Source organism: Acipenser ruthenus, chromosome 53 (assembly GCF_902713425.1).
Source record: "Acipenser ruthenus chromosome 53, fAciRut3.2 maternal haplotype, whole genome shotgun sequence".
NCBI classification, from domain to species: domain Eukaryota; kingdom Metazoa; phylum Chordata; class Actinopteri; order Acipenseriformes; family Acipenseridae; genus Acipenser; species Acipenser ruthenus.
Genome location: NC_081241.1, coordinates 2,001,076 through 2,012,361, shown reverse-complemented (window position 1 = coordinate 2,012,361; position 11,286 = coordinate 2,001,076). Strand labels below are relative to the sequence as shown.

The 11,286-nt window shown below is 42.1% G+C and overlaps 1 protein-coding gene across 1 annotated transcript; it reads left to right on the top strand.

Moving 5' to 3' along the window:
* The first annotated feature begins 1,548 nt into the window (after nucleotides 1–1,548).
* LOC117432613 (ER lumen protein-retaining receptor 3) lies at nucleotides 1,549–9,503 on the top strand. The gene is made up of 5 exons (XM_059016561.1): nucleotides 1,549–1,982; nucleotides 3,391–3,491; nucleotides 5,304–5,462; nucleotides 6,934–7,186; nucleotides 8,566–9,503. Exons 1-5 carry the CDS (start codon nucleotides 1,892–1,894, stop codon nucleotides 8,604–8,606), a joined length of 645 nt encoding a protein of 214 aa, XP_058872544.1. The 5' UTR covers nucleotides 1,549–1,891; the 3' UTR covers nucleotides 8,607–9,503.
* Nucleotides 9,504–11,286: the final 1,783 nt, after the last annotated feature.

Genomic DNA, 11,286 nt, shown 5'->3' with positions numbered 1-11,286 from the left:
ACTGCAGTTACAGTGTAATTCTAGTCTAGTGATCTCAAACTGCAGTTCCAATGTAATTATAATACAGTCTAGTGATCTCAAACTGCAGGTACAATGTAATTATAATACAGTCTAGTCTAGTGATCTCAAACTGCAGTTACAATGTAATTCAATACAGTCTAGTCTAGTGATCTCAAACTGCAGTTACAATGTAATTATAATACAGTTTAGTCTAGTGATCTCAAACTGCAGTTACAATGTAATTATAATACAGTCTAGACTAGTGATCTCAAACTGCAGTTCCAATGTAATTATAATACAGTCTAGTCTAGTGATCTCAAACTGCAGTTACAATGTAATTATAATACAGTCTAGTCTAGTGATCTCAAACTGCAGTTACAATGTAATTATAATACAGTCTAGTCTAGTGATCTCAAACTGCAGTTACAATGTAATTCAATACAGTCTAGTCTAGTGATCTCAAACTGCAGTTACAATGTAATTATAATACAGTCTAGTCTAGTGATCTCAAACTGCAGTTACAATGTAATTATAATACAGTCTAGTCTAGTGATCTCAAACTGCAGTTCCAATGTAATTCAATACAGTCTAGTCTAGTGATCTCAAACTGCAGTTCCAATGTAATTCTTATAGAGTGATCTCAAACTGCAGTAGGACACGTTCGTATGTGTAATCTGCAGTTGCAATAGAGTATATTTTCTTCACTAACGACCATTATTATTATTATTATTATTATTATTATTATTATTATTATTATTATTATTATTATTATTATGTATTTCTTAGCAGACGCCCTTATCCAGGGCGACTTACAGTTGTTACAACATATCCCATTATTTATACATACAAGTACATTATTTTTCCCACATTATTTTTTACATATGATTACCCATTATTTTTTATTTATTTATTTATTTATTTTTACTGGAGCAATCTTGCTAAAGTACCATACTCAAGGGTACAGCATCAGTGTCCCCCACCTGGGATTGAACCCAAAGCCCTAACCACGACTCCACATTGCTGCCCATTGCAAGAGGCTTCTAGTTAGTCCCTCACGATGCTTTATATTCGTGTCCTCTACCGTGACAGAGAAAGACATCCTGACTGACCGCGCACTTTGTTAAGGTGCAGGGTTGTGGTGCAACATCACCAAGAAGTAGTTTGGTACGGAATGCATTTCGTGTTGTAACTTGTCTCACACACAGGTGTTGCAAACAAGGCTGTGATCTGCGTATGCCTGTAGCGCCCTCATGCCCCTGTTGACTGAACTGCAATTGAGAACATTTTGGTAAAACTAACCACGCCTGTTTGCTAGCGTAACCAGTTGCGCTAAACGTGTGCGTAAAGGGCGGGGTTAATTATTTGCCTCTCGAATGCATTATTCATAAGCTTAACGCCATCTTGGCCAATCGAGATCGATCAGGAAGAAGCCTGTGTCACGCACTGTTAAAGAGGCTCGATCAAATAGAGTAAAATGTGTCCTGTCGCAAACATAACAACGCTCCTCCCCTTTAAAGCTAACGCACACATTTCTGTCGGCAGACGGTGAAGTAAGTGACGTGTGTGGCCAGTGTGTTCGCATTCGACTTGAAAACGCTTGACTTCCAATCCGCACTGCGAGCCACGTCACCCAGTGGAAGCAAAGTTTTTTAAAGTGGATTTTGAAAAAGAAAACTTTTAAAAGGAAAACTCCCACCGACTCAAACTGCAACGAGAATAATTGTGTAGCTGCAAAATTGAAAAAGCGTGATTTTTGCAGCCAAATTTTACACATAGTTTCCAATACATGGAGATTTTTAAAGTGTATGTGAATTAGTTTTGTTTTTTTCTTTCTAGAAGCTGCACTAAAACTTTTTTTTAAAAAAACTCTGCAACCGAATACCGAGACAAGATGAACCTCTTCAGACTCCTGGGTGATGTCTCGCATTTGCTGGCTATGATCATTTTATTCGCGAAAATCTGGAGGTCGAAATCCTGTGCAGGTAAAACTACGGTTTACAGTTTTTACTGTGTACGTCTGTTCGTTTGTGAGAAGTACGTGCAAGCATGAAGCAATCAATAACTGTTAGACTCGAGCAAAATACGCTTCTGTTCTCCTCCCAGTAGCCTTCTGCTATAAAAATAAAACAATGGCGATTGCTTAAAACATTCTTAAAGAGAATTACGAAGTTAATATACAATGCAATTATTATTATTATTATTATTATTATTATTATTATTATTATTATTATTATTATTATTATTATTATTATTTATTTCTTAGCAGACGCCCTTATCCAGGGCGACTTACAGTCGTAAACAAAAATACATTTCAAGAATCACAGTACAAGTATTAATACAAGATAAAATACAATGACTTTGGTTCAAGCAAGTACAAGTATGACAAAATGCGATTCAATAACGGAGCAGATAAGTGTCAGTGATAGTTGCATCAGGATATAATTAAATACAAAATACTACAGATTAAATAACACTTGTGACAGATTCATTTTCTAGGTGTTAAACATTTCACGAGTGCATTCTTGCTAATCGTCCGACACACCGTAATAACAAAAGCACCTCGTTGAGTCTTTATGACGTTGAGCTGCAGGTAAATAGTTGGCAGCGCCTTGCCTTCTGCGTTATAGGATACGGCTGTTGAAACGCCTCCCAGTTTCTATGTCTTATCCCAGATTGACAGTAACGCGAATCCCAGTTGTGACGTGGCACGCCCCAACCATAACACACGGGCACGCGCAGCAGGCCTTTTTGTAGCTGTTGTCACAAGTTTTGCATCATTGCCCTATAGATATAGTGAACTAATTTAACTTCATAAAGGCGAATGAAACCTGCTGAATAATGTTACCATGTTAACATATTGAATTACACACCGCTTTGTAGTTTTCCAGATACTTAACGAAATGAAAAAGTGAAAGAAAGATGTGTCATTTCTAAATCCAACAAGAAATACTACTCGATTTTAAAATGTTCAAAATCTAACACGAAATACTACTGTACTACTATTATGGCTTCCGGTAGGCATTTGCGATATCATTTTGTAGTTTCTTTGATTACACGGTGTTAAATAAAATATCTAAATTATGTTCATATAGCCTTATATATATATATATATATATATATATATATATATATATATATATATATATATATATATATATATATAGATATATAGATATATATATATATATAGATATATATAATAATTAGGATCTCAATCCTAAAATACTAGGTGATGCGACATACGTTTATCACGCTTTGTTTTAACGTGGCTTCTCTGTGCTCTCGTGGTTCAGGATCTCTATCCGCGGTTCACATCACAGCCCGCTTCAGCAGTGCGATGCTGACCAGCGCGGTGTTGATAACGCCGCTGCTGTTATTTTCTTCTCGCAGGTATCTCGGGTAAGAGCCAGATTCTGTTCGCTGTGGTTTTCAGCACCCGATACCTGGACCTCTTCACGTCCTTCATATCCATTTACAACACTGTGATGAAGGTAAGAGCAGCAGAGCGCGTTTAACAAGGACTGGGTATAGCGAGGAAGCATTACCGCGGTGTAGCACCCGATCGGATTGAGATCAGTCGATTCAATGGGACATTATGAAGCAAAGGTCAGCCCATAGGAATGGGCCAGCAGGTATCTACTAGACTCCCAACAGGTAGAGTAAGAACATAAGAAAGTTTACAAACGAGAGGAGGCCCCATTCAGCCCATCTTGCTCGTTTGGTTGTTAGTAGCTTATTGATCCCAGAATCTCATCAAGCAGCTTCTTGAAGGATCCCAGGGTGTCAGCTTCAACAACATTACTGGGGAGTTGGTTCCAGATCCTCACAATTCTCTGTGTAATAGTGCCTCCTATTTTCTGTTCTGAATGCCCCTTTATCTAATCTCCATTTGTGACCCCTGGTCCTTGTTTCTTTTTTCAGGTTGTAACAGTCCCCAGGGTCGACATTGTCAATACCTTTTAGGATTTTGAATGTTTGAATCAGATCGCCGCATAGTCTTCTTTGTTCAAGACTGAATAGATTAAATTCTTTTAGCCTGTCTGCATACGACATGCCTTTTAAACCCGGGATAATTCTGGTCGCTCTTCTTTGATCCGAGTAGGTGGATCAAGCACCTTAATGGATGTCGGATGTAGTAGCCGCTAGAGGGCGCTAAAACCCGGTGTTGAAATAATAATACTAAAAATTAGTTTAATAGTAACACAGTTAGGTTTAGGGGTAGAGATTAGGTTAGCTGTAGACATTAGGTTTAGCGGTAGAGGGTAGATTTAGAGGTTAGTAGGCTAGTAGGTAACTACTGGCCCATTCCAATGGGATGATTTTTGCTTGCTACTGTCCCATTGAATCGACTGATCTCAATCAGATCAGCTGGGTGTAGTAAAGGCAGTTGTATGCATGCATGCATGTCACACTGTACACATTTCAACATATCTCTAGAGAACCGCTTCTCAGATTGTCACGAAACCTGCTCTTAACATTATTTAACTCAAGTTATTGAGAGTATCGGATGCTGGGAGGTGTCTGTCTGTCTGTCTGTCTGTCTGTCACATTTTACATATATCTGTTGAACCACTTATCTGTATTTGGCATGCAAACTATAACTCTGCAGAGATCAGAGCTGTATTCTGTGCCTGAATCAAAATACATACATCAGCCAGATAAAGCACAGCGCGCTGGCTGTTAGTCCAGCCCATTAGACTGTGACAACCATGCTCTTTAAGCCTGATATTATTATTATTATTATTATTATTATTATTATTATTATTATTATTCATTTATTAGCAGACGCCCTTATCCAGGGCAACTTACAACTGTTACAAGATATCACTTTATTTCACATTATACATATATCGCATTATTTTTTTTCATACAATTCCCCATTTATACAGTTGTGTTTTTACTGGAGCAATCTAGGTAAAGTACCTTGCTCAAGGGTACAGCAGCAGTGTCCCCCACCTGGGATTGAACCCACGACCCTTCGGTCAAGAGTCCAGAGCCCTGACCACTACTCCACACTGCTGCCCCATATCTGATATCTGCTATTACCTGCTGTGTTGCTGCTACTGTTTCATGTATTATTGTACTATCATGTGTTATGCACTTTCCACTGTATTTAATGTACCATGCGTTTTTCACTGTATTGTTTAATGCATTGTTTTTACTGTATTTCATGTATTTTGCATTCCTCTGTATTTAAAGTATTATGGATGTTCTTGTTGTTACTGCATCTTGTAAAGCGCTTTGTGGTGGTGGTGGTCCACTCACTCCCTCTCACTGCCCTCATGCCTTTGCTCTGCTTGCAGGTTGTCTTTCTGTCTCTCGCCTACGCCACTCTGTACCTGATCTACCTGCGCTTCCGCAGCTCCTACGACCAGGAGAACGACACATTCCGCGTGGAGTTCCTGCTCATTCCCGTGGTGGGCCTGTCCTTCCTGGAGAACTACGCCTTCACCCCCCTTGAGGTAACGCATGCGCCCCCGGGGATCCCTCACCCCTCCGAAAGAGCCTGGGGCTCACACAAATACAGCTATGGCAAAAAGTTTTGCATCACCCTATAGAATAAACTAATTTTGCTGGATATGACTACAGCTCCCAGCATGCCACTGCACCCTCGGCAATTGTGAGGCATGCTGGGAGCTGTAGTTCTTTATGCTGTGGTCTCATATCACAAGTGATACAGACCTCTATCACGATACATCATGTACAGCTGTGGACAAGTCTAGGACAGGACTACAGCTCCCAGCATTCCTCTGCACCCGCAGCAATTGTGAGGCATGCTGGGAGCTGTAGTTCTTTATGCTGTGGTCTCATATCACAAGTGATACAGACCTCTATCACGATACATCATGTACAGCTGTGGACAAGTCTAGGACAGGACTACAGCTCCCAGCATTCCTCTGCACCCGCAGCAATTGTGAGGCATGCTGGGAGCTGTAGTTCTTTATGCTGTGGTCTCATATCACAAGTGATACAGACCTCTATCACGATACATCATGTACAGCTGTGGACAAGTCTAGGACAGGACTATAGCTCCCAGCATTCCTCTGCACCCGCAGCAATTGTGAGGCATGCTGGGAGCTGTAGTTCTTTATGCTGTGGTCTCGTATCACAAGCGATACAGACCTCTATTGCGATGCATCACGTACAGCTGTGGACAAGTTTTGCAGGATCACCCTCTATATAGAATGAACTGATTTTGCTTCATAAAGTGGAATGAAACCTGTTGAATAATGTTACGCTAACATATTGAATTACACACCGCTTTGTATTTTTCAAAACACAACGTAAAACTGACAGAAATTGAAAAATGTGGCATTTCAAAATCAAACATAATATACGGCTGTACTACTATTATGGCTTCTGGTATAGACTATTTTTTTTTTTTTGTGATATCAGTTTGCAGTTTTTATTACACCATTCTAAATAAAAAGATCAGAATTATGTTCATATAGTTTTTTTGTTTTGTATTATGTCTCAATTCTAAAATTCTAGGTGATGCAAAACTTTTGGCCAGAGCTGTATAATGCTATGTATTGTGTTACAGTGTACTGTGCTGTACTGTATTATAATCCCTTATATATCCTGCCACTCAGATCCTGTGGACCTTCTCTATCTGGAGTCAGTCCTTCCTGTATACAGTGCTGTGTAGTGTAAATCATTGCATTGTGTTATAGTGTGCTGTACTGTAACCCTCTCTGCTCTTCAGATCCTGTGCACCTCTATCTATCTGGAGTCAGTCTTTCCTGTATACAGTGCTGTGTAGTGTAATTCATTGCATTGTGTTATAGTGTGCTGTACTGTAACCCTCTCTGCTCTGCAGATCCTGTGGACCTTCTCTATCTGGAGTCAGTCCTTCCTGTATACAGTGCTGTGTAGTGTAAATCATTGCATTGTGTTATAGTGTGCTGTACTGTAACCCTCTCTGCTCTGCAGATCCTGTGGACCTTCTCTATCTATCTGGAGTCGGTGGCGATCCTGCCGCAGCTCTTCATGATCTCGAAGACGGGCGAGGCCGAGTCCATCACCACGCACTACCTCTTCTTCCTGGGCCTGTACCGCGCGCTCTACCTGGCCAACTGGATCTGGCGCTACAACCAGGAGGGCTTCTTCGACCAGATCGCTGTGGTGTCGGGGGCCGTGCAGACCATCTTCTACTGTGACTTCTTCTACCTGTACTTCACCAAAGGTACCTCTCCTTTAAGAGAGGGATCGCTGGGTATCCCTCTATCTCCATACTGCTTCCCTCCCTCACTCCCAGTCCTTCCTCAGCTCCACTAGAGCCACACTGCTTCCCTCCCTCCCAGTCCCTCCTCAGCTCCGCTAGAGCCACACTGCTTCCCTCCCTCCCAGTCCCTCCTCAGCTCCGCTAGAGCCACACTGCTTCCCTCCCTCCTTCTCTCCCTTCTCAGCTCCACTAGAGCCACACTGCTTCCCTCCCAGTCCCTCCTCAGATCCACTAGAGCCACACTGCTTCCCTCCCAGTCCCTCCTCAGCTCCGCTAGAGCCACACTGCTTCCCTCCCAGTCCTTCCTCAGCTCCGCTAGAGCCACACTGCTTCCCTCCCAGTCCCTCCTCAGCTCCACTAGAGCCACACTGCTTCCCTCCCAGTCCCTCCTCAGCTCCACTAGAGCCACACTGCTTCCCTCCCAGTCCCTCCTCGGCTCCACTAGAGCCACACTGCTTCCCTCCCAGTCCCTCCTCGGCTCCGCTAGAGCCACACTGCTTCCCTCCCAGTCCCTCCTCAGCTCCGCTAGAGCCACACTGCTTCCCTCCCAGTCCCTCCTCGGCTCCACTAGAGCCACACTGCTTCCCTCCCAGTCCCTCCTCGGCTCCGCTAGAGCCACACTGCTTCCCTCCCAGTCCCTCCTCAGCTCCGCTAGAGCCACACTGCTTCCCTCCCAGTCCCTCCTCGGCTCCGCTAGAGCCACACTGCTTCCCTCCCAGTCCCTCCTCAGCTCCGCTAGAGCCACACTGCTTCCCTCCCAGTCCTTCCTCAGCTCCGCTAGAGCCACACTGCTTCCCTCCCAGTCCCTCCTCAGCTCCACTAGAGCCACACTGCTTCCCTCCCAGTCCCTCCTCAGCTCCACTAGAGCCACACTGCTTCCCTCCCAGTCCCTCCTCGGCTCCACTAGAGCCACACTGCTTCCCTCCCAGTCCCTCCTCGGCTCCGCTAGAGCCACACTGCTTCCCTCCCAGTCCCTCCTCAGCTCCGCTAGAGCCACACTGCTTCCCTCCCAGTCCCTCCTCAGCTCCGCTAGAGCCACACTGCTTCCCTCCCAGTCCCTCCTCAGCTCCGCTAGAGCCACACTGCTTCCCTCCCAGTCCCTCCTCGGCTCCGCTAGAGCCACACTGCTTCCCTCCCAGTCCCTCCTCGGCTCCGCTAGAGCCACACTGCTTCCCTCCCAGTCCCTCCTCAGCTCCGCTAGGGCCACACTGCTTCCCTCCCAGTTCCTCCTCAGCTCCGCTAGAGCCACACTGCTTCCCTCCCAGTCCCTCCTCAGCTCCGCTAGAGCCACACTGCTTCCCTCCTTCCTCAGATCTAACCACTCTTTGTTTCGTTTCCAGTGTTGAAAGGGAAGAAGATGAGCCTGCCTATGCCAGTGTGAGAAGCTGTCGCTCAGACCACGACACAAAGGGAACACGACACACTACGGACTCTTGTCTTTTTTTATATTTGACGAGCTTTCAGTGTATTTGTTTGTTTTATAAATGTCTGTGTTGCAATTTCAGCGCTCATGAATGGTACTGGATTGGCAGTTTGAGAGACTGACATCTAATATTCAGCACAGAAGGCACTGCTAAACTTGCATAAGCGCACACACACACACACACACACACAGGAGATGGAAATAAGTCTCCCCACTGCATAGCAATTTGATCCATTCCTGGTTTTACTAGGAGTTAAATAATAAGACACACCTGAGCTTGTTACCCAGACACACTGGGGGCTAATCAAGCTGGTAGTAAAACCTGGAATGGGTGACACTGCTGTGCAATAGGAGTCTTATTTCCAGCCTTTCAGACACACACATTCCTATTACACACATGCTTACATCTGTGGCCCATATCTTGTGTCTTTGTAGATGAGATTTATGAAAATGTTGGTCTTCCAGATTAAGAGAATATTATATTTTATACTGGAATGGAAATAAGACTCCTATTGCACAGCAGTGTCACTCCTTCCAGGTTTTACTACCAGCTTAATTAGCCCCTGTGTGTTTAGATAGCAAGCTCAGGTGTCTTATTAAGCTCTTACCAGTGAAACCAGGAAGATATGAAACTGCTATGCAACAGGAATCTGATTTCCATACCTGTTATAATTGACGCATTTCAATTCTGAATGTGTCAAATAATGTATTTCTGCAACGAGGACTGAACAGATTAGTAAAATGTTGATTTTTTTAATGTGTTTATTATGTGTGCAAGAAAACATTTTTACAAAAAGAAGATACCCAAACCAAGAAAAAAAGAAAATAAATATAACATGATTTTAGCATTACTGGAAATATTGTAATTTGTGTTCTTTATTAAATCGTCTCAGAAAATCTCAATGGATCAACTGGTAATGAGAGAAGCTAAGTGTACAGCTCTGGCCAAAAGCTTTGCATCGCCCTATAGAATGAACTAATGCTGCTTCATAAAGTGGATGAATGAACTCAGCTTCATAGAGTCCAATGAAAGCTGCTGAATAATGTTCCCTTGTTAACATATTGAATTACACACCCTCTATATAGAATGAACTCCCTCAGCTTCATAGAGTCCAATGAAAGCTGCTCAATAATGTTCCCTTGTTAACATATTGAATTCCACACCCTCTATATAGAATGAACTCCCTCAGCTTCATAGAGTCCAATGAAAGCTGCTGAATAATGTTCCCTTGTTAACATATTGAATTCCACCCCCTCTATATAGAATGAACTCCCTCAGCTTCATATAGTCCAATGAAAGCTGCTGAATAATGTTCCCTTGTTAACATATTGAATTTCACTCGATCTATATAGAATGAACTCCCTCAGCTTCATAGAGTCCAATGAAAGCTGCTGAATAATGTTCCCTTGTTAACATATTGAATTCCACCCCCCTCTATATAGAATGAACTCCCTCAGCTTCATAGAGTCCAATGAAAGCTGCTGAATAATGTTCCCTTGTTAACATATTGAATTCCACACCTTCTATATAGAATGAACTCACTAAGCTTCATAGAGTCCAATGAAAGCTGCTGAATAATGTCCCCTTGTTAACATATTGAATTCCACACCCTTTATATAGAATGAACTCACTCAGCTTCATAGAGTCCAATGAAAGCTGCTGAATAATGTCCCCTTGTTAACATATTGAATTCCACCCCTCTATATAGAATGAACTCACTCAGCTTCATAGAGTCCAATGAAAGCTGCTGAATAATGTCCCCTTATTAACATATTGAATTCCACCCCCTCTATATAGAATGAACTCCCTCAGCTTCATAGAGTCCAATGAAAGCTGCTGAATAATGTTCCCTTGTTAACATATTGAATTCCACACCCTCTATATAGAATGAACTCCCTCAGCTTCATAGAGTCCAATGAAAGCTGCTGAATAATGTCCCCTTATTAACATATTGAATTCCACACCGCTTTGTAGTTTTTCAGATACTGAACGAAAAACTGACCAAAAAGTTTGACATTTCAAAATCTAACATGAAATATTACTGGACTAAGACAGATATATATATATATGAAAGGGGTAGAATTAATAAAAGCAACAAAAACAGACCAAGACCGCACCTGTAGTCAGGAAACGTCAGGGAACATAATATCGTAGCAAACACGACCCAGCTAGACACTACAAATCCCAGAAGCCCCAGCGAAGCTGATCACTGCCAGCTGAGCACCCGCGGCAGCTTCAAAAGACTACCAAAGGAAGGGGGGAGCCTGGAGGAGATACAGACAGTAAGTGAGTCAGAACAAGAATATATATATATATATATATATATATATATATATATATATATATATATATATATATATATATATATATATATATATATACATATATATATATATATATTTTTTTTTTTTTTTTAAGTATTTTTAATGATGTCTCAATCCTAAAATTCTAGGTGATGTAAAACTTTTGTCCAGATCTGTGTTCATGAAAATAACATTTGTAAGGAATTTTGATTGTCCATATTATATTGTTAGAATATTGTTTGTATGGTGCTTTCAATGGAGAGATATTGAGCACAGAGTTTAGGTGGGGTATTCTGCCATGCAGGGCCTGTCTCAATAAATGCAGTTCAGTTTG